This window comes from Staurois parvus, unplaced genomic scaffold, assembly GCF_062004578.1.
Source record: "Staurois parvus isolate SC_StPar_1 unplaced genomic scaffold, SC_StPar_1.0 ptg000081l, whole genome shotgun sequence".
NCBI classification, from domain to species: Eukaryota; Metazoa; Chordata; class Amphibia; order Anura; family Ranidae; genus Staurois; species Staurois parvus.
In genome coordinates this window covers 14,986,129-15,010,479 of record NW_028317877.1, presented here as the reverse complement: position 1 = coordinate 15,010,479, position 24,351 = coordinate 14,986,129, and the positions used below count along the sequence as shown (strand labels likewise).

At 39.7% G+C, this 24,351-nt stretch overlaps 1 protein-coding gene across 1 annotated transcript in view; it reads left to right on the top strand.

Moving 5' to 3' along the window:
- PCNX2 (pecanex 2) overlaps positions 1–24,351 on the top strand; it is a 212,046-nt gene that overhangs the window by 56,946 nt on the left and 130,749 nt on the right. The window contains exons 9-11 of the mRNA XM_089669801.1: positions 4,244–4,389; positions 14,307–14,460; positions 21,139–21,171. Coding sequence (XP_089525927.1) covers positions 4,244–4,389; positions 14,307–14,460; positions 21,139–21,171 — 333 coding nt within the window. The remainder of the gene's footprint in view (positions 1–4,243; positions 4,390–14,306; positions 14,461–21,138; positions 21,172–24,351) is intronic.

The window sequence follows — 24,351 nt, the reverse complement described above, 5'->3', positions numbered from 1 at the left end:
TGCGGAGGCAGAGCAGAGTAGGACTGGCCATAGAGGGATTACTTTCACGCAGTTGGCCAGCTTAAGCATGTATTGCAATATGTGTGAACTAAATATCCCTATTTATTGCATAGTCTGCTTGGGGTATATACCAGTGTGCAGAGGGTCCTCAGAATTTCTAGTGTTAATATGTGGTTACACCCCTTTAGCACCCGATGGATAAATGCATGCACTAGCTTTTGGGATTTGAGCTCAGGTATCTCTTGTTTGTTACTTTGTGTTGTCTATCACATAAAATCCCAATAAAATACACTTACATTTTTGGTTGTACCATGAAAAAATGTGGAACATTTTAAGGGGTATAAAGGTACTGTACCTATGTAATATTGTTCAAGTTTATCTGGAGATCCATCATTACTGTGTAACAGGTAGTGTACAGTATAGCTTGAGTAGTCATCATGAATGTCAGAAAATAGGTATTCTTTACTGAGCTTTTATACATAGGACCACATAGATCTGCGTGAGTTAAGTCCAGTGGCTTCTTTTGGGAAAGGTTTTTCTTATTTGATTGAATGGGTCAATTTTTATACCACTGGCATGCTGAACTCCTGTGTCCAAGAGGATGAGGCCAAGTGTGGATACAGTTCAAATGTGTTTTGTCTATGACAATGTTATGAACGTCACTGCATTTCAGCTTATACAGTTCATCTTATTTTTTTTTCCTTTGCCGTTATGTGACTTTCTTTTGTGGTGGTACAGCTGTTACCACTGAATGTCAGCACATACAGCGGGTAAAGTAAGTTATGAACACATCACCATTTTTCTCAGTAAATACATTTCTATAGGTGCTATTAACATTGAATTTTCACCACATGTTGGTAACAATCCATACAAATCATACATATAAAGAAACCAAAACAAATACATTCAGAAATCAAGTTATGTGTAATAAAATGGAATGACACAGGGAAAAAGTATTGAACACATGAAGAAAGGGAGGTGCAAAAAGGCACGGAAAGACACCAGCTGAAATCTATCAGTGATTAGCAAGCAATCCTGCCCCTTGTCAGTGCAAATTAATATCAGCTGGTTCAGTCTCAACCAGGGGCGGACTGACAACTCATGGGGCCCCCGGGCAAAGGGGGTCATGGGGCCCTGTGTCCTTGTCCACACTCAAACCACACCCAAAAAATCCTATGAAAGGTACACGGGGCATCTCATGGGGCCCCCTTCTGACCCAGGGCCCTCGCGCAATGCCCAAGTTTGCAAATGGTAAGTCCACCCCTGGTCTCAACTGATGGCCTATAAAAAGGTGTCTCATTACCAAAGTGTCACACAAGAAACATCTCATGATGGGTAAAAGCAAAGAGCTCTCTCAAGACCTTCGGAACCTTATTGTTGCAAAACATACTGATGGCATTGGTTACAGAAGGATTTCTAAACTTCTGCATGTTCCAGTGAGCACTGTTGGGACCATAATCTGGAAGAGAAAAGAACATCATTTCGCCATAAACCAGCCACGACCAGGGGCTCCTCTCAAGATTCATGACAAAGGAATAAAAATAATTATCAGAAGAATTGTCCAAGAGCCAAGGACCACTTGTGGAGAACTTCATAAAGACCTGGAATTAGCAGGTACAATTGTTTCAAAGAAATCAATAAGTAATGCACTCAACCACCATGGCCTGTATGTACGCTCACTATGCAAGACTCCATTGCGGAAGAAAAAGCATGTTGAAGCTCGTTTAATGTTTGCTGCACAACATTTAGACAAGCCTGTGAAATACTGGGAGAATATAGTCTGGTCAGATGAGACCACAATTGAACTCTTTTGGATGCCATAATGCACACCATGTTTGGAGGTCAAATGACACTTCACATAACCTCAAAAACACCATACCAACAGTGAAGATTAGAGGTGGGAACATCATGGTGTGGGGCTTTTTCGCAGCATACGGTACTGACAAACTTCATACCTTTGAAGGAAGGATGAATGGAAAAATGTGCCAAGACATTCTTGATAAAAATCTACCGTCACCTACCTGGATGATGAAGATACAACGAGGGTGGCCATTTCAGAAAGACAGTGGTCCCAAACACAAAGCCAAAGAAACTCTCAAATGATTTCAAAGAAAGAAAATAAAGCTTCTAGAATGGCCCAGCCAATCACCTGACTTGAATCCAATAGCAAATCTATGGAAATAACTAAAGATCAGAGTTCTTAGAAGAGGGCCACGGAACCTTCAAGATTTGAAGACTGTGTGAAAGAATGGGCCAAAATCACACCTGAGCAATGAATGTGACTAGTTTCTCCATACAGAAGGTGTCTTGAAGCTCTCAATACCAGCAAAGTATTTTGTACAAAGTATTAAATGAATTTCAGGTAGCATGTTCAATAGTTTGTCCCTGTTTCATTACATTATATTACACATAACTTCATTTCTGAACATATTTGCTTTGGTTTCTTTGTATGTATGGGTTCCATGTATTGTTACCAACATGTGGTGAACATTTCATGTCAATAGCACCTTCAGAAATATATTTACTGAGAAAAATGGTGACGTGTCCAATACTTATTTTACTCGCTGTATCCTTGCATGGTGAGCTTTCTCCCTGAGGTTACTTTCTAGAGAAGGAACATCTTTGATATGTAGCTGATATGTATGCATGCATTGATGTTTTTTTCTGGTGACAGTGTGGGATAGATGGTACTGTAGATAACCTTCCCCTATTCCTTTCTGTTGTTTTTACCCATCCTAGAGAAAAAATATTTACCATTGACCATATGACTTGTGGCTCCAAAGTCAATGCACCAAATGAAAAAGGATAAGGCACCCTCTTTGAAGTGAAAGGCAACTTTTAACAGTTTCGTAGATTAATTTGTTTTCTTATTGATTCATTTTAGCTTTAGAAATTCTGCAGTTTGCCTTTGAGTGGCTTGTTTTTTTGCACACAAGACATTGACATGTTTCACTGTGCATATTACTTTTATTGCAGTTGTTGGTCCTTAGTGCAGATTCTGCCGTAGGAGCATATTCACTGCACTTTTGTTTTTTTGCTTATATTCACCTGCAAGCTTCCCTTTAACATATTCCAGGTTAAGCTCATCATCTTGGCAAGCATCTGTAACAAGTATCTCATAGCTGTTTTGGAGACCACTGAGTAGAAGTGTTGCTATATCAAAGTTGTTATTTTTTTCCTATAGCTTGCCAGCTTTCCAACATTTCTAAGTTACTCATTATATAGTCCTGTATATGCTGACCTTTCACCAGCTTAGTTTAATTAGGTACAGTTTTTTGTTAAGATTTGCTCTTAATTAATTTTTGTAGCTCCTCCTACATTTCTCTTGCTGTTTCACACTTGCATATGTGCACAATTGGATCGTCATCAATGTTCAGGTAGAAAGTAATTAGAGATTTTTGCTCTTTCTCTGACCATTTATCTGTAGGTGGGTTTGATCTGGGCTGCTATATACACTTTCAGATACCCTCTCCTATCAGCAACATCTTCATTTTAAATTTCTGGGACTGGTTTGTAAGAGTAGCAACTAAAAATGTTGATAAAACACTCTTAGTAGCCAACATATATGCTTTTTGACATTTTTCGTTTTCAGAGACTATTTTGCGTTGAGCTGTATTTTTATCTGCAACAGTGTTTAGCACTTTGGCTGTAGCAGGGCCTGTTGCAAAGCTGCTACATGTCAAGATACTGCTGGACACATAGTTGAACCCTAGACAGGAATCTATATCAATATTCAGGTTTTACACATACTATCACTTAGTGGCAGAACTACTAATCACAGTATAATATATAACGATGGTTCTTGGATTTATTTCTGTATAAACAGCACACTAACAATTCTGTTTTGAGGAAGGAAACCTGTGTTCAAAGTGGAACAGTTGATTCAGAACAACTAATCAGGAACTACTTTTTAAATGGAACAGAAATTTGATTGGGATGCAATGGTAGCAGTTCCTCTTTTGCTTCAGGTTGCTTTGCATCAAGATTGGAAAAGCTCATTATGTAAATATTTTTTACTGGATCTTGATATAGTAGGTTTCTAAAAGCATACAGCTTATAAGGTGCATGTTACTTGTTATTCCAATTCTGCTGCCATGTTCGTGGACTTGTAGTTACATTTTTGTTATTTCTTCTTAATGGTGGCAGCTACTGTACATAAAGTATATGGCCTAAAATAGTGGCAAAGGAGCATAAGTTACAGTTAAATAGTTTATTAAACCTTTTTGCATGTTTTTGCTTCCAGACATTGAGTCACGAAGCTGAAAGTTCTTCATATGTCTCATCAGAATTTAAATTTCCAAAGAAGCAATTCTATAAGTTCAGCATTTTTCCAGGCAAATGGATTAAAGTATGGTGTGACAGGCTTACATTGTTGGCACTCTTTGACAAGTAAGTATGTATATTAAAGACTAGGTGAACATGTATCTTCAAGCTGTATTAAAATAAAAATGTAATCTATTGAAGCTTACCAATTCTTAGATGTGGTGGCCGCATCCAGTCTGACAGGTGTAAAAGCCCAGCTCTGGGCATAGGAGAAAAAATACACGTGCAGTTGGCCATCCCCACACTACAAGGGTTAAATGCCTAGTTATGCCTAGGGGTAGAGGAATAAGATGTAATATTTTACTTCTTACTCCAACAGGCCCCTTCCATCTTTATGACCAATCCTCCTCAGCCTCCACTCTAATCATTCCTGGCATGGCCACACTAAACTCCTCACATACCATGCAGGACTAATACCTGGGCATGAGGACACCAAGCGACTGAACACAGTCTGGAGTGGAGGAGAGAAGAGGAGAGCATCAGAGACTGCTGGCGTGGGAGGTAAGGTAAGTAATATAGCCTCTCCTTCTATGCTGTAGAGTAAATAAATATTTTACTCTTTCAGTGTGGGGAGGCAACTGCAAGAGTCGGACTGTAGCCTCCCTGGCGGTATTCCCGAGTGTAGCTCGGGGTAAAGTGTCAGCTACACTCGGGCTTACCATGCGGCGCTGCTCCGCGAACCCTCGGTCACTTACCTTGTTATGCGCTCCCACGATGTCCCTCCTGCAGTGTCCCTGGCATTGCAATCCGGCGGATGCCAGCATCTGTCATCTGGGTTCCGTCCTCTGCGAGCATCGGGACGTACGGGGGGACGGGACAGAGGGAAATTTGAAAATGACAAAAAGTGACAATCACTAAAATCACATAGTAAAACATTACTGTACCAAACCATTTCACATACATTTTGTCCCGAGTGCTTTGTCCTGTGCCCTGCCTGCATTTTGACTGTTCTTTCTACCTGGAAACTGAGAAATGTCCATGGCGTCCAAAAAGTGTCCCTTTAGGTCAAAAGCGGTTTTAGACCAGCTAGAGAACAGCGATAGTAAATTAGAACTACTTGCAGAATTGAGTGATAATGATTAGTGGGGAAATTCGTCATCAGACACTGAAAACGATTTTGCAACTTTGCTCAGTGATGTGCGAACTTGGCGCTATATTTCAAATTTCAGTGTTTTTGGTTTGATTATATTATTGAATTAAATGTATTATTATTATATTATTATTTTTTATGATTCTTTATTAAAATATAATTTATGATTTCGTGTTTCAAGTTTTATCCTACCCGGGATGTTTACTAGACTCTTGTTTGGACAGATTTCAGTGAGTTATTCCTAACAATTACAGGCCTGCAATATAAAACGCCAAATTTCCATGCAAAATAATGGTACCGATTTCAGCACCAAAAATCTGAAATAATCATACCGCCAGGGAGGTTAAAATCCAAGTTTCCTCTGCTTATGGGCATTGCAGACTGCTGTTGCATCCATCGGTAGTATAATTAATTTCATGAAAGTTTATGACTAGATCTCTATACTTCTTAGATTGTAAGTTCCAAGGAGCAGGGCCCTCCTATCCCTCTTGTATTGAACTTTATTATTGCTGTATTGTCTCCCGTTATATTGTACAGCGCTCAGCAAACTGTTGGCGCTATATAAATCCTGAATAATAATAATAGATCTCCAATACATAAGGTTTACTCAGAAGCTGGTCACAGGTCCTAGAAGCAGATATACCAATCTGGGAGAGCATGTGCAGATATGTATAGTTTGGAAAGGTGCTGCTTAATTAAAATGGGAATACATTGCACTTTAATATAAAAGTTGCAGAGACTGCTATGGCAGAGATACTGACATGTTAAACACAACAATGTACTCTTGTTGATGGTGGACTATGAGGGTTTTTCAGTGGCTCGCATAGTTCCTTTAGTTTTGATCCTATACACGTGCTGATGTGGCCACCTACTCCTTTTATCTTCGTTGTATGCATGCCACACTTGTGCTGTTGTTCTTAAGACCTGTTATCTTTTCTGTCTTATTTGTAGAGTGTATAGGTTTGTAAAGGTCTTCTGTTTTCCAGAAGTTCATCCATGAACACACATGGCTCTAAATGCGAGTACAGCTTGATAAAAGGCTGCAGTATATTTTAGCCTGTCATAAACTTTGATGGGTGCTGCACCTATTCCTCTAGAACACGCTAAAACGCTGGGATGCATGCGCAGCTACAGTAGATACCCCTATGTGCAAGAGGCATAAGCTCTCATTTACAATGGCACTGTCAAACCTGTGTTTATATGCATTAGAGGACATTTTTCAATGGTACCATTCACACTGTGGTGGGAGATTAGCTAAAACTGGAGAGTGCAAAATTACTATTGTTAACAGCAACATGTGTAATCAAAATGCTTAGCATATACCGTAGCTTTGTGATAATATACAAAAACATAAATCAACAAAGTGCTTAAATCCAGGAATTCATATAGAGGTATATACACTGGAAATGACACTAGGACAGAATAAAAAGTGTCCCACATATTCATATAGAATCATATCATCTGGAAATTACACATCAAAGATGGTAGGCGTTCCTTTGCACATGGTCAGTAGCGTGTATCCGGGTCCGCCTTACTGATTTTGTCACAAATGACATCTTCAGGGACACTGGTAGGGTGGACACTTCTGAGCATGTGAGAAGTAATGTCTTCTATGTTGCTGTACCATGTGATATGCTGTGTTATTTCTGGATGTTTGTAAGTGCTTAGACTTAATACATTCCTTTTTATGGGTGGTTTTACGTTATGTGGAGTGTCTCTTTTATTATATGTGTATCCATCCTGCTGAGCTAATTCAGAGTGATGCAGAAGTTCCCTGCAAGTTTTGGATGTATATAGTGACAACTGACAGCAAATTTTCTGGTGTCTCTGGATGAGGGGAGGCTGGAGAGAGTGCCCTTTCCCTGGGGGAATTTCACTATGCGCATGTAACCACTCTTATATAGAGGGTCGCATTATTTGGTAAGTCTTGTGTGTGGCCAATGACACCTAGGAGACCTTTTAAGTGTTTGATGGTGATGGCCTGAGGAGCTCATCCTATTTTCTCATCATGGCTTGTGGGACTCTTTTTATTTTGTCCTAGTGTAATTTCCAGTGAAAATGCCTCTATATGAATTCCTGGATTTAAGCGTTATATTGATTTGTGTTTTTGTACATTATCACAATATCATGGTTTATGCTAAGCATTTTTATTACCCATGTTGCTGTTAACAATAGTAATTGGGGGTAAGACCTATGGCCACACCACCATGACTGCGCCTGATCTCAGAAGCTATGCAGGGTTGGGCCTGCTTAGTACTTGGGTGGGAGACATTGGGGTAAGATCTTGGTGATTCATAGGATTATTTTTCATTACTATTTATTATTTTAGTTTCGGGTTTGTGAGCGTTGCACATTTTATATACCTATATCTGTTATGTCAAGCGTCTAGGCATAGTGTCAGCAGCTAATACATGCACAGATATTTCACTTCTGTTTTTATTAGTTGCATTTAAAGAAAACAGAATTCTGTATGTCCAGGATTATAAACTCTATAAACATGCCTTAATGGATGTAAACACATATAAATGCACTAAGCATGCCTAAATGTACCTACATTTGCTTTAAAACTGGAACATCTAATCACAGGAAAAAGTGATCTAGGAAACATAACGCCTCATGCATGTAGATGTCTGTAGGCATTTTATATGTCTAGTGTAAAATTCCCAATGCTCTCCTCTACTTGGGGAGGCACAGCTAGTACGTACAGTCCAAATAATTTCTGCAACCTCTGTGGCACCTTACTAGACTTTGTACTTGTTTACAGACTGTACTCTGTTCTCTATGTGCTGTATCATAAGGGGCTTCAGTTATACTCTCTTTGGTCCCAGAGATCATGATATAATTGATGTGGTTAAACACCATGACTTTCAAACTCAGGGCCCCAAAATCTTAAGCAGTTAGTACGTGACAGATCAGTGGAGAATGAAGGTACCTTTGTGGAAGCACGCTAAAAGTGCACTAGCAACTGTACCAAACAAAGGTAAACTGGATGTGACACTCTGGGTTTAATGTAATGGTAAAGAAACATTAGCCAAGTCTGCCTTTCATGGAGGTTCAACTTTGTTTATGTCTCTGCAATCCATGGCCATTCTCCTTGTTCCATTTTTACTGGTAAAACTGTAGCCGAGAAACGGCTTACAGCTGGACTAAGGATCCATATTCTCAATAGCTGTTGAATTGTATCCCCACCTTCTATATACAGTCAGGTCCATAAATATTGGGACATCGACACAATTCTAACATTTTTGGCTCTATACACCACCACAATGGATTTGAAATGAAACGAACAAGATGTGCTTTAACTGCAGACTGTCAGCATTAATTTGAGGGTATTTACATCCAAATCAGGTGAACGGTGTAGGAATTACAGCAGTTTGCATATGTGCCTCCCACTTGTTAAGGGACCAAAAGTAATGGGACAGAATAATAATCATAAATCAAACTTTCACTTTTTTAATACTTGGTTGCAAATCCTTTGCAGTCAATTACAGCCTGAAGTCTGGAACGCATAGACATCACCAGATATTGGGTTTCATCCCTGGTGATGCTCTGCCAGGCCTCTACTGCAACTGTCTTCAGTTCCTGCTTGTTCTTGGGGCATTTTCCCTTCAGTTTTGTCTTCAGCAAGCGAAATGCATGCTCAATCGGATTCAGGTCAGGTGATTGACTTGGCCATTGCATAACATTCCACTTCTTTCCCTTAAAAAACTCTTTGGTTGCTTTTGCAGTATTCTTTGGGTCATTGTCCATCTGCACTGTGAAGCGGCGTCCAATGAGTTCTGAAGCATTTGGCTGAATATGAGCAGATAATATTTCCTGAACACTTCAGTATTCATCCTGCTGCTTTTGTCAGCAGTCACATCATCAATAAATACAAGAGAACCAGTTCCATTGGCAGCCATACATGCCCACGCCATGACACTACCACCACCATGCTTCAATGATGAGGTGGTATGCTTAGGATCATGAGCAGTTCCTTTCCTTCTCCATACTCTTCTCTTCCCATCACTCTGGTACAAGTTGATCTTGGTCTCATCTGTCCATAGGATGTTGTTCCAGAACTGTGAAGGCTTTTTTAGATGTCGTTTGGCAAACTCTAATCTGGCCTTCCTGTTGTTGAGGCTCACCAATGGTTTACATCCTGTGGTGAACCCTCTGTATTCACTCTGGTGAAGTCTTCTCTTGACTGTTGATTTTGACACACATACACCTACCTCCTGGAGAGTGTTCTTGATCTGGCCAACTGTTGTGAAGGCTGTTTTCTTCACCAGGGAAAGAATTTTTCGGTCATCCACCACAGTTGTTTTCCGTGGTCTTCCGGGTCTTTTGGTGTTGCTGAGCTCATCGGTGTTTTCCTTCTTTTTAAGAATGTTCCAAACAGTTGTTTTGGCCACGCATAATGTTTTTGCTATTTCTCTGATGGGTTTGTTTTGTTTTTTCAGCCTAATGATGGCTTGCTTCACTGATAGTGACAGCTCTTTGGATCTCATCTTGAGAGTTGACAGCAACAGATTCCAAATGCAAATAGCACATTTGAAATGAACTCTGGACCTTTTATCTGCTCATTGTAATTGGGATAATGAGGGAATAACACACACCTGGCCATGGAACAGCTGAGAAGCCAATTGTCCCATTACTTTTGGTCCCTTAACAAGTGGGAGGCACATATGCAAACTGTTGTAATTCCTAAAATAAAGAGAAACAGCGCAAACATAGACCTCTAAATAAAATCAATATACAAAGTGCAAACATAAATGAAAAATTAATCAATAGTGAAGTCCATCAAGATAAACCAAAGTTCAAAAAATATCAAAAAATATTTGTGCAAAAAGAAATATTTTCAAATTCTTCTTCTATTATAAAGGAACTTCCACCTTCCACCCGTGAAAACCAATATCAAATGCACTCACCAGATATAGGTGAATAAAACGCCTCTTAGGAATTTTATGGGATCCTAAACCCTCTTTCGTATCCACTCTATAGGAATCCTCCTCTCCAGCATAGGCTCCACCATCCGACCAGGGAGAAAAAAATCTCAGATAGTGTAATATTGTAAGACACCATTCATAAGTGAAATCAAGGATTAAGGCCACTCACATTAAATTCACTTTAAAAAGGCATATTTATTAGGACCAGCTTCTTTCAGATGAACAGTAGATGCAAGGCAACCTCCCACGGAATCTCACATCACAGCTCCAGGTTACCAAACTGGTAACCTGGAGCTGTGATGTGAGATTCTGTGGGAGGTTGCCTTGCATCTACTGTTCATCTGAAAGAAGCTGGTCCTAATAAATATGCCTTTTTAAAGTGAATTTAATGTGAGTGGCCTTAATCCTTGATTTCACTTATGAATGGTGTCTTACAATATTACACTATCTGAGATTTTTTTCTCCCTGGTCGGATGGTGGAGCCTATGCTGGAGAGGAGGATTCCTATAGAGTGGATACGAAAGAGGGTTTAGGATCCCATAAAATTCCTAAGAGGCGTTTTATTCACCTATATCTGGTGAGTGCATTTGATATTGGTTTTCACGGGTGGAAGGTGGAAGTTCCTTTATAATAGAAGAAGAATTTGAAAATATTTCTTTTTGCACAAATATTTTTTGATATTTTTTGAACTTTGGTTTATCTTGATGGACTTCACTATTGATTAATTTTTCATTTATGTTTGCACTTTGTATATTGATTTTATTTAGAGGTCTATGTTTGCGCTGTTTCTCTTTATTTTTTCATTATTTGTGTTGATCACAGTGCACAGCAGCAGGATAGAACCTGTAGTAGAGTGTTTCACTAGGCGCAGGAAGAATTTTTAGTTTTGTTGTAATTCCTACACCGTTCACCTGATTTGGATGTAAATACCCTCAAATTAAAGCTGACAGTCTGCAGTTAAAGCACATCTTGTTCGTTTCATTTAAAATCCATTGTGGTGGTGTATAGAGCCAAAAATGTTAGATTTTTGTCGATGTCCCAATATTTATGGACCTGACTGTAGATCACTTCTCCATTTTCATGGCAGGGGTTTCTTTACAGGTGTGAGAGAAGATAAATTCCACACCATACAGTGATAGGTGCTTATGGGCATTGGTCTCCTGTTGTCACTGCTGTCACTGAAGACCCACCTTCCCATCAAAAAGGATAATGAACCTCCCAGTTTACATACATAAGACTCTCTAAAAAACAGGATTTGATTTTGGATTCCTGTACAGTTTTGGTAATCTTTTTGGGGCTAACAGGACGGGTGTCACGTACCTTGGTTGAAGGCTGAGTTGACGAGAGGGCTTCTCTTGCGGCTCTGGTCTGAGCACCCCTGAATGTGGTGACAGAGGTACAAGGCTCAAAGAAGCACAGATGCTAATAGCTTGATAGCAGGTGATTGCTATGGTCAGAGATATAGTCAAGGTGAGCCAGAGTCATATTCAGTGAGACAGTAGCATGGTCAGGAGGCAGGCTGGGGTCAGTACCAGGTTAGCAAGCAGAGCGAGGTCCTGTAGCAAGCCAAGGTCAGCACCAGGAGATCAGGCAGGGAATAGTCAGAGGTAAGCCAAGGTCAACACCAGGAGATTGGGCAGAGAGTAGTCTAAGGCAAGCCAAGGTCAGAATCCAGAGCAAGGTCAGGAGCAAGCTGGGTCAGAAACGGAAGATCAGTCAGTACAAGCAGGAACATGGATCACAGGAAGCTGATGAACATCCAGCGATTAGTACATAGCAGAGTCTTCTTTAAATAGGCAGCTTGGCACCAGTGCGGGAATACGTGCATGCAGATGCGCAATGATGCATAGAAATGCGCCTACGTGTCAGTGCATGCTGGATATTAGCCTGGGCTTGTCTGTGTGCTGGTACACGTGAATGAGCATTAGCTGAAGAAGAATTAGCATGAGCTGCAGAAGAATTAGCATTAGCTGCACTAGTTTCCTGATAATGGGCCTGTTCTGTTTCATCCAACACTATGCCACTAGTGGTGCTTCTGGCATGACAATTTTCCCCCACTAGCTGCCTCCTCTTCAGTAATTCTACTGTAGATACACCATCTATCTCATCTTTAGGTACGCCTGCCTTTTATAGGTCCACCCATATATGCTTCATAGAGAACACTTGCTTCTCTGCCTTCCCTTTCTTCTCTGACCTTTCCTACTTACTTTACTCTTGTTTGCTTTTAACCCTGTCCACTGCCCTTTACAGGTTTTATCTTAGTCTCCTCTAGCTCCCCCAACCGGTTTAAAAGTGTAGTGGCCTCATTCATTTTTCTATTTAATCCCAGGCCTCCGAGCGAGAACAGTAAAGAAGTCCTAAGATGAAATGGTGTAGACTTTATCATATTCTGCAGAGTAGGCATGAAGGGTTCCATATCTGAACCATCCATTCTGGGATCTAAGCTAGTCCAGTTATACAACCCATCTCATGTAACCAAACAATACCTTCAACCATCGTTCTTTATGAAGAGGTACTGTATTTTCCAGGTCACTAGGACTAGCGTCTGTTTCTTTTGAGGACTAAGAATTAAAATATTACAGCAAACTCTCAGGCTTTCACATGGCCCGACAGTTGTGAATCATGTATTAATACTTCCATCTTTACTGGTTCCTTCTCTGATAATAAAACACTGTCCGCCCCTCCATCACACAGACAAAGAAGCCAACTCAAAAGTCATTCTCCAGACATTAGTTTGTATTGCTTTGCAAGCTCCTGGGGTTCAATTTGTGTAAACTTCCTTTAATTCTTCAAAATCTACAAAATCTTGTAATCCTAGTAGTGTATTAACAAGCTTTTACTAACAAGTTGACCTTTGTCTTTGAATTCCAGACAATTCTTCTGTCAGTTATGGCTGCAATCTTTCTTGTTCTACCTGACCTTGGCTTGGTATCAAGAGATCCCCGAACTTTCCACTTCTTAATAGTTGATTTAACAATACTGATTGGCATATTCAAGGCTTTGGACATCTTTATATGTCCTTTTCCATCTTTATAAAGTTCCATTACCTTGTTACGCAGGACTTTTGACAGTTCTTTTCTGATCCCCATGGCTCAGTATCTAGCCTAGTCAGTACTTCCACGTAAGAGTTAACAAACTCACTGACTATTTATACACTGACACGAATTGCAATTTAAAAAGCCACAGATGTGGGATATTAACCTCTAATTGGCATTGTAACCCGTGTGTGTCACCTTGTGTATCTGTACCAAGGCCAAACATTCCAGGGTATATAAACCTTTGATCCGGGCCATTTGGGTGATTTCTGTTATCATTATGATTTAAAAAGGAGCCAAACAACTATTTGATAAGAAATGGCTTCATATGATCATCATCCTTTAATAAAAGGGCATTTTTTTGGCATGATCAGTCATATTTTCAATATCAATGCCAAAATTTCACAATTTCTGCCAGGGTATGTAAACTTTTGAGCACAACTGTAGGTCTTTTTCCCTTTGCAAGAAGGTTTGAAATTTTGAAAGTCTTGATCCTTGATTTTGCCCCATATGAAATAACTGATAAGCTGGGAACCAAAAGGAATAATTGTCAATTACATAATCTATAAAGAGAAATCAGGGTAGTCCAGACAGGTTAGAGGTCATAATCAGAAAGGAAGACAGAAAACAGAATACCAACAGAAACCTCTTGCTCTAGAGCTGCCTTATTTCACTGTATAAAATCTGTATCTGCTGCAATGTTACAATTCAAGCGAGGCTTCTTATTTGGTGCTATGAATACCACTTTCCTTCAGTTTTAATATACAGTAAAATGACATCTGTTTTAGCATATTGTTACAGTGGTAAAAACATTTGACATACATTCTCTGTTTATTTAAAATCTTTCAAAGTTGTTTTGGGCATCATGTGTTACGTTATATGTAGGGAGAGAGGTATTTATATATTTAAATTGATATTTGTATGTTCCAGAACAGAAAATATTGGGGAAAACATAATAGCAATATTGCTGGCCATCTGTGTTTCATTTTTTGGATTTTTGCTTCTGCACCAAGGCCTCTTCAAAGACATTTGGATATTCCAGTTTTGTGTTGTTATTGCAAGCTGCCAGTTTTGTCTTCTAAAGGTAGGAAAGGCATTCTACTTTATTGTGCTATATTATGTGATCAGTAGAGATGAGATAAAAAGCAGAGGGATATTTTTCTGATTGCGATGATTACAACTGTGGACCATGCTTGCATAATGTGCATTGAAATGGCCACTTGTAGCCACCATCAGAAACCTGTGTGACAGGAAGATAATACAGGAGCACAAGTGAGAGAGAACAGAGACAACAGAGCCTTGACACCCTGTAACAGGAAGTCCCTAAACTATGAACTTCTTGGCAGGATCACCAGGTATTTAAAATTATTAAAATCCCTTTTGAAATTGTATTTGAAAACTTTATATTATTATATATCAAAAATTAAATTTCAAATTAAAACTACTACAATTAATGATTAGGTTTACATCTACTTTATTCCATTGAAGGTTAAAGAGTATTGTAAAACAACCAACCCATTTCTTATTTATATATATATATATATATATATATATATATACTCAGCATAAATGAGTACACCCCAACAGATTTGTCAGAAAACCTTTACTTTCCTTTCAGAATCAACATTTTCTATGGGTCCCGATACTACAAAATACTTCCACAAATGCTGGCCATTGATTGCAACCAAGATTTGATTATTTGCACACACAAAAGAGTATTTTTCCTAACAAATTCATTCAAGACCATGTTGCAAAAATGAATAAACCTCAGTGAACGTCATAGGAGCAAAGCTAAATTTAAGAGAACAAAATCCTAATTAACAAGAATTCAACTACAGGTGAGTCTAATTATTCATTAAACAGGTGTCCAGCAGACAGTTCATTATAAAAGGATGTTACTTTACAAAGAAAACACCTTCCCATTTCATGTTGTCAGCAATGGCAGTACATGAAACAGAAATGTCACAAGGCCTAAGAAAGAAAATCATTTCTTTACACAAGAAAGGAAAGGTGAAGGCTACAAATAGATCATCAAAGCTTTACTTATCAGTCAGAATACTGTAGCAAAAGTGATACAATTGATTTAACAAAGATGGAACTGTAACCATCTCACAGAGACATCCAGGCCATCCACGAAAGTTAACACCTTGACAGGAGCATCTTCTGATGAGAAAGGTTGAAGAAAATCGCCATGCAAGTTCACTGCAGTTAGCTAAAGAAGTAGAAAACCAACCTAGGGTGATTGTTTCCTGCGGCACAATACAGCTTACACTGCAGCGGAATGACATGCATGGGTGTCATCCACGAAGGAAGCCTCTCCTAAATCCCAAGCACAAAAAAGCCCACCTAGAATTTGCCATGGCCCATGCTGAAAAACAAGAAGACTACTGGGACTTTGTACTCTGGAGTGCACTGTTGCATTTCTGAAAAAAGAATAGGGTGAAAGTGATTCAGTGGCCAAGTATGTCTCCTGATATGAACTCAAATGAGCACCTATTCTGAAGAGACAAGTTGAGCATTACTCTCCATCCAGCATCCAGGCTCTAAAAGAGGTCGTTCTTGAAAAATGGAAACAGATGCTGCAATATGTCTCCAACTTGTTCATTCTGTACCTAAAAGACTTGGTGCTGTCATACAAAATACTAGATGTAGTCATTTTTGTTGTGGGGTGTATTCATTCTTGCATCAACTAATTTAAGTAAAACTGAAGACTTTGTAATACAAGTTACATTATTAACCTTACTTTCATGCAATGAGCTAAACAAATGTTCTATAAAACTCAGTTTTGTCAAACTTTTGTGTTCATTGAGTTTTTGATTAAAATCTTACTTTTCAAAAGGGGTGTACTCATTTATGCTGAGCACTGTGTATGCATATATATATATATATATATATATATATATATATATACACAGTATCTCACAGAAGTGAGTACACCCCTCACATTTTTGTAAATATTTTATGTTATCTTTTCATGTGACAACACTGCAGAAATTACACTTTACTACAATGTAAAGTAGTGAGTGTACAGCTTGTATAACAGTGTAAATTTGCTGTCCCCTCAAAATAACTCAACACACAGCCATTAATGTGTAAACCGCTGGCAACAAAAGTGAGTACACCCCTAAGTGAAAATGTCCAAATTGGGCCCAATTAGCCATTTTGTCATGTGACTCGTTAGTGTTACAAGGTCTCAGGTGTGAATGGGGAGCAGGTGTGTTAGATTTGGTGTTATTGCTCTCACTCTCTCATACTGGTCACTGGAAGTTCAACATGGCACCTCATGGCAAAGAACTATCTGAGGATCTGAAAGAATTGTTGCTCTACATAAAGATGGCCTAAGCTATAAGAAGATTGCTAAGACCCTGACACTGAGCTGCAGCATGGTGGCCAAGACCATACAGTGGTTTAACAGATAGGTTCCACTCAGAACAGGCCTCGCCATGGTCCACCAAAGAAGTTGAGTGCATGTGCTCAGCGTCATATCCAGAGGTTTTCTTTGGCAAATAGACATATGAGTGCTGCCAGCATTGCTGCAGAGGTTGCAGGGGTGGGGGTCAGCCTGTCAGTGCTCAGACCATATGCCGCACACTGCATCAAATTGGTCTGCATGGCTGTCATCCCAGAAGGAAGCCTCTTCTAAAGATGATGCACAAGAGAGCCCGCAAACAGTTTGCTGAAGACAAGCAGACTAAGGACATGGATTACTGGAACCATGTCCTGTGGTCTGATGAGACCAAGATAAACTTATTTGGTTCAGATGGTGTCAAGCGTGTGTGGCAGCAACCAGGTGAGGAGTACAAAGACAAGTGTGTCTTGCCTACAGTCAAGCATGGTGGTGGGAGTGTCATGTCATGGTCTGGGGCTGCATGAGTGCTGCCGGCACTGGGGAGCTACAGTTCATTGACAGAACCATGAATGCCAACATGTACTGTGACATACTGAAGTAGAGCATGATCCCCTCCCTGCGGAGACTGGGCCGCAGGGCAGTATTCCAACATGATAATGACTACAAACACATCTCCAAGATGACCACTGCCTTGCTAAAGAAGCCGAGGGCAAAGGTGATGGACTGGCCAAGCATGTCTCCAGACCTAAACCCTATTGAGCATCTGTGGGGCATCCTCAAACGGAAGGTGGAGGAGCGCAAGGTCTCTAACATCCACCAGCTCCGTGATGTCATCATGGAGGAGTGGAAGAGGACTCCAGTGGCAACCTGTGAAGCTCTGGTGAACTCCATGCCCAAGATGGTTAAGGCAGTGCTGGAAAATAATGGTGGCCACACAAAATATTGACACTTGGGGCCCAATTTGGACATTTTCACTTAGGGGTGTACTCACTTTTGTTGACAGTGGTTTAGACATTAATGGCTGTGTGTTGAGTTATTTTGAGGGAACAGCAAATTTACACTGTTATACAAGCTGTACACTCACTACTTTATTATTATTATTATACAGTATTTATATAGCGCCAAAGGGTATGCTCAGCGCTGTACAGTAGCAAGGGGGAGAGAACATGAGACAAGACAGTAACAATACAATCCAAAAGGGGTTCGAGGGCCCTGCTCTTTCGAGCTTACAATCTAGGACTTTACTTTACATTGTTTCAAAGTGTCATTTCTTCAGTGTTGTCACATGAAAACATATAATAAAATATTTAAAAAAATGTGAGGGGTGTACTCACTTCTGTGAGATACTGTGTGTATATATATATATATAGTTCCCAGCACAGATAGAGAACTGACCACGGTGTGCTCTTCTATGTGATCAGTTTTTAATAGGAAAGCAGACAGACTGGCAGAACCAGGGATTTCACACAAAGGAAGCAATACAAAGAGAACAGGATACTTTTGTCATACAAGTACATGGTACAGCAGGCACATATCAGGAATATGAAATGTTCGGTTTACATATTCTTTAAGAGAATGTGATCAACTCAGATACTTGATGCCATGATCCCATAGCTGATCCAATGTTTTGTCTTGAATGTGTGGGTTTTTTTTTCTATATTGGTATCGATATTGATACTGGTCTGTATGCTTCGGTCACACATAGCAATTTAGTTGTGATCGCTTCTCTTACAAAGTGTGTACAGAGAAAGTGTAAAGGAATTGTTTATATCATGTTTCTGTGCATTAGGCTTCTTTCACATGGGCAGTTGTTCTACCGTTTGTAAATGCATGTTTTTTTATGTTGAAATTCCAACACTCCTGATACAGAGAGCACTTGTATTTGAACTTTTTCTTTTATCAGCGATTGCATGCATTTACATGGCGCTCCATTTAGCTGCGGTAGTAAATTCTTGCCTTGTCTATAGCAGCAATTTACTTATTGCTATTTACTGCGCTCATGTACAGATAGCTGCAGTACATTGCTCCTGGATGCTATCAACTTTATTTCTCCTAAACGCACAAAACAGTATGTTGTTAAAATGTTGCAAAAGGCAATGTGTGATCAGTGCCATAGGGATGCATTGTCTGAATTTAGCTGTGGTAAATAAGTTCTTCTATCCGCAGCTAAAAGCTGAATTCTAACAACCCGTGTGAAAGGGGCCTTACTATATATTTTATATAATGCCTAACGAGTTCAAGGAAATTAATACAGATCTAGACAAATAAGTGAATTGTGTATTTATATAATCCCTTTAATTAAACACTACAAAAATAAAATTATTGTTATCATGTTTACCATAAAAATGAACCTAAAGGATAGAAATATGAAAGCTGACATTGCTGAGGCAGTCTGACCACCAAAAGTCTGAAAATAGCTGACCTGCCAACTGCATGACCTCATGTCTCTAGTTTCTGCCTTTGTCTAACTGCATTGTATGTCATCATTTAGTTGACAGGCAGCAAATGTTGAGATGTCAGTAAGTAAAGTCAAATAAGAGTGAAAAGTCAGCCTGTACCAGCAGGACTGCTAGATTTACCATTAGACCCAACGTCTCATCATCAGTAGATCAAGTGTCTTCTCATAAACATATCAATGCATTAGTGCACATTTTTACGTGATGTCAATGAATCTGACTTTCAACAAACATCTACTGCTATAAATATTCCCCAATGTCACAATATTTTGAGCTAGATGGGTAAGAGTGGGAAAAGTCCTGTGTAAAAGAAATATTCTAGTAGCCTAGTAATTAAATGATGGCCCTATGTACAAATGTAATAATTAAATAAATTATGTTTGCTGCATAAGTGCAATGCTGACAGGCTCTCTATATTAGGTGACTAGCTAGAGCAGGCATCACTAAATGGCGGACCGGGTCTGGATGCGTACCGAGTCACTGTCCCTTCCGGACCCATGCCGTCCTGCCATTTAAGAGCCTTTTCTTCCCCTAGCTGTCTCACAGTCATCCTCACAGAGCTTACAGTGGGAAGTAGGACAGTTCTAGATGGAGGTTGGGAGCTGCCAGAGGTTAACAAGCAGGTGATTGGTTGCTAGGATGAAGGGCAGTCCTAGCAATCAATCACTGTCTGTCAATCACTGTCTGTGTAAGGTAGGACAGTGGAGGGGGGGGGAAGGTAAAGGGGCTAAGGACATTAGTGTGAAGGGGGGCCGAGGACTGAATGTGGGGGGGAATAAGGACAGTATTGTGGGGGGCTAAGGAGTGTGGTGTGTGGGGGCTGAAGACATTGAAGTGGGAGGGGCTGAGGACAGTAACATGTACAGAAACATGGAGGGGGGCTGAGGACGGTAACATAGGGGGTTTGGGGACAGTAATGTGGGGGGATAATTTAAAAAGGGGCAGAATAGTCTTCAGTGAAGGGGGCAGAGGACAGTACTGTTGGGGGGGTTGATGTCAAAGAAGTGTGAGAACCCTACTGTGAAAGGGGTTGAGGGGGTGATGTAATGGGGGAGCTGAGGAGACTCATCTAGAGGGATCTTGCTGTGACTGAGGAGGGAACTGTAATGTTCAGTAGGGATTGAGGACACTGATGTGAGAACAGATTCAAATCTGTACATGTGCATTTGGTGCACACATTATGTTTTCTAGCACTACCTGCTAGAAAACTGAAGGAGTCCCCAACCCTTTTTTTCAAAATCGCATCGCAGCAACACGTGGTTTGTGGCACTTGAGAATGCACCACAGGGGCCTACATGAGATTCGGGCCTCTGATGTATGCAAATTTGACCTTGGTGAATTTTAATTCAATACCCCTGGTCTAGAGCAAGCATGTCAACCTGGTGAATTTTCGCCTGCACATGCTCCCTCTTTTTGGCTCTTAGTGATTTAATGATTACAACTGAATAAGGCCCCAGCTGTCCTCCAGCTGATAAAGGATAAACTCCCCTACATGTTTTGAGTGCAGGAAAACTTTGATGATCCCGACTTATAGGATAAAATGTTGCAATTATTACTGTTATATTAACTTCCAAGTTCTTATAATATTTTTCTAGACTTCAAGTGACTCTGTCATGGGGAAAAATATTGGGGCTGCCATTACTGGCCTTCACTAATTACTAACCTTTGAACGAGTGGTCAGCAATGGCAGCCTTCATGATTCTGTTAGGGTTACTTTAAAAAGCCATCGCTCTCAGTATATATAATGTGGCCCCACAAATACTCAGTTCATTCCACTGTTTCATTTGAATTTGACACACCTGATTTAGATACTATATCCAGGTACCGCTTGAAAAATAGGCCATTGTATTATTTTCCTAAAAACAGAATCATAACTCTGTATGATCAAATATTTGTACACTATGTTGTATGTTGGTGTCTCAGATGTTATCAAGCAATTGTCTTTTTCTTTATCTAGAGCGTACAGCCGGATCCTGCATCACCGGTTCATGTAAGTTTTGGTTTTGATGACACCATTGCTTATCCACTTGCCGTTCTACTGCAATACATTTCCTGTGGCAGGTTGGCTCGTACAGGCACAATCACGTACCTGTATGTCACGGCTTTCTTCCAGGTCCACACGCAGACCCGGAAAGCTGTGCTGTCATTCACTGCAACACAAGCCAATCAACGGGTCTCTGCCAATGATTTATGGCCCGAACCTGCTGATCGGTTTAGAGAATGACCAAAGAAAGCCCTGTGTTGGTAAACAACACAGAGCTTTTTTCACACAGCAGCAATGTGCTGTCTTTTTTCCCTGCAAATCCAGCACATTGCTTAGTAGTAGTAGTAGTTTAGAAGTACACACAGTAAACATTGTTAAGCAAACATTTACCCCTTGATCACTGTAGATGTTTACCCTTTCCTAGCCAATGTCATTAGTACAGTGACAGTGTTATTTGCACTGATCACTGTGTTAGTGTCACTGGAGTGTCAGTGGCAGTTAGCCAGTTCCCACTTATTGTAATTTAGTGTCAGATTGCCCACCGCACATTTCCACTGTAAGTCACTGATCGCCGCTATTACTAGTATAGGAAAAAAATTGAGTATCTATACCATAGTTTGTAGACACTATAACTTTCATGCAAACCAATCAACATAAACCTATTTGGATTTTTCTTTTTTTACCAGAATGCCTTTTAACCAAAATTTATAAAGAAATTAGATTTTTAAAAATGTTTTGTTGGATATGTTTTATTTAGAAAGTAGAAAATACATTTTTATTTTTTAAGATTTTGGGTCTTTTTTCGTTTATATCGCAAACAATAAAAAAAACCCTGTGGAGATCAAATACCACCAAAAAAAGCTCAATTTGTGTGATAAAAATGATATAAGCTTCATTTGCGTACAGCATTGCATGACTGCGCAATTACCATTTAAAACAGTGCAGTGTCGAACAGCAAAAAATGGCCTGGTCATGGAGGGATTAAAATCTTCAGGAGCTCAAGTGGTTATTTTGGGTGTATAATCGGTATTTTGAGTCATCCCGTAGTAAATTCTCCGCAATAATTATTTATGTATAGTCTACAATCACCTAACGGAAAACTATAATGGTTGAAATCAAATTTAACTTATTTTTGTTCCTTCAATTGTATGTATGTCTTTTATATGTGTGACTATAAATTGATATACTGTATAATATATATACACACACACACCTTTTCCCTAGTTTTTCACAAGTATTTTGAAGTTAAATACAACAAGTGTATATATATATATATATATATATATATATATATATATATATATATACTGTGTATATATATGAACATTCTTAAGGCTCAACTAAAATACTGGAGGACATGTGTATATTGTATTATGTCAGCAAGTAGTTAAAGTTTATATGAAGCCAAACATTTTTGAAGTTTTTTTATACTGTACATATACTGTAGTTAGAAATGGTAACTGTGGTTAGAAACCCTTGCACCCAAATACAGTCAGGTCCATAAATATTGGGACATCAACACAATTCTAACATTTTTGGCTCTATACACCACCACAATGGATTTGAAATGAAACGAACAAGATGTGCTTTAACTGCAGACTGTCAGCTTTAATTTGAGGGTTTTTACATCCAAATCAGGTGAACGGTGTAGGAATTACAACAGTTTGCATATGTGCCTCCCACTTGTTAAGGGACCAAAAGTAATGGGACAGAATAATAATCATAAATCAAACTTTCACTTTTTAATACTTGGTTGCAAATCCTTTGCAGTCAATTACAGCCTGAAGTCTGGAACGCATAGACATCACCAGACGCTGGGTTTCATCCCTGGTGATGCTCTGCCAGGCCCCTACTGCAACTGTCTTCAGTTCCTGCTTGTTCTTGGGGCATTTTCCCTTCAGTTTTGTCTTCAGCAAGTGAAATGCATGCTCAATCGGATTCAGGTCAAGTGATTGACTTGGCCATTGCATAACATTCCACTTCTTTCCCTTTGGTTGCTTTTGCAGTATGCTTTGGGTCATTGTCCATCTGCACTGTGAAGCGGCGTCCAATGAATCCTGAAGCATTTGGCTGAATATGAGCAGATAATATTGCCTGAAACACTTCAGAATTCATCCTGCTGCTTCTGACAGCAGTCACATCAATAAATACAAGAGAACCAGTTCCATTGGCAGCCATACATGCCCACGCCATGACACTACCACCACCATGCTTCACTGATGAGGTGGTATGCTTAGGATCATGAGCAGTTCCTTTCCTTCTCCATACTCTTCTCTTCCCATCACTCTGGTACAAGTTGATCTCGGTCTCATCTGTCCATAGGATGATGTTCCAGAACTGTGAAGGCTTTTTTAGATGTTGTTTGGCAAACTCTAATCTGACCTTCCTGTTTTTGAGGCTCACCAATGGTTTACATCTTGTGATGAACCCTCTGTATTCACTCTGGTGAAGTCTTCTCTTGATTGTTGACTTTGACACACATACACCTACCTCCTGGAGAGTGTTCTTGATCTGGCCAATTGTTGTGAAGGGTGTTTTCTTCACCAGGGAAAGACTTCTTCAGTCAAACACCACAGTTATTTTCCGTGGTCTTCCGGGTCTTTTGGTGTTGCTGAGCTCACCGGTGCGTTCCTTCTTTTTAAGAATGTTCCAAACAGTTGTTTTGGCCACGCCTAATGTTTTTGCTATCTCTCTGATGGGTTTGTTTTGTTTTTTCAGCCTAATGATGGCTTGCTTCACTGATAGTGACAGCTGTTTGGATCTCATCTTGAGAGTTGACAGCAACAGATTCCAAATGCAAATAGCACACTTGAAATGAACTCTGGACCTTTTATCTGCTCATTGTAATTGGGATAATTAGGGAATAGCACACACCTGGCCATGGAACAGCTGAGAAGCCAATTGTCCCATTACTTTTGGTCCCTTAACAAGTGGGAGGCACATATGCGAACTGTTGTCATTCCTACACTGTTCACCTGATTTGGATGTAAATACCCTCAAATTAAAGCTGACAGTCTGCAGTTAAAGCTCATCTTGTTCGTTTCATTTCAAATCCATCATTGTGGTTTATAGAGCCAAAAATGTTAGATTTGTGTCGATGTCCTAATATTTGTGGACCTGACTATATACCTAATGCAGTCATAAATGTAATATAAAATGACTGATGTGCCCTGAAATAAGTGCTGT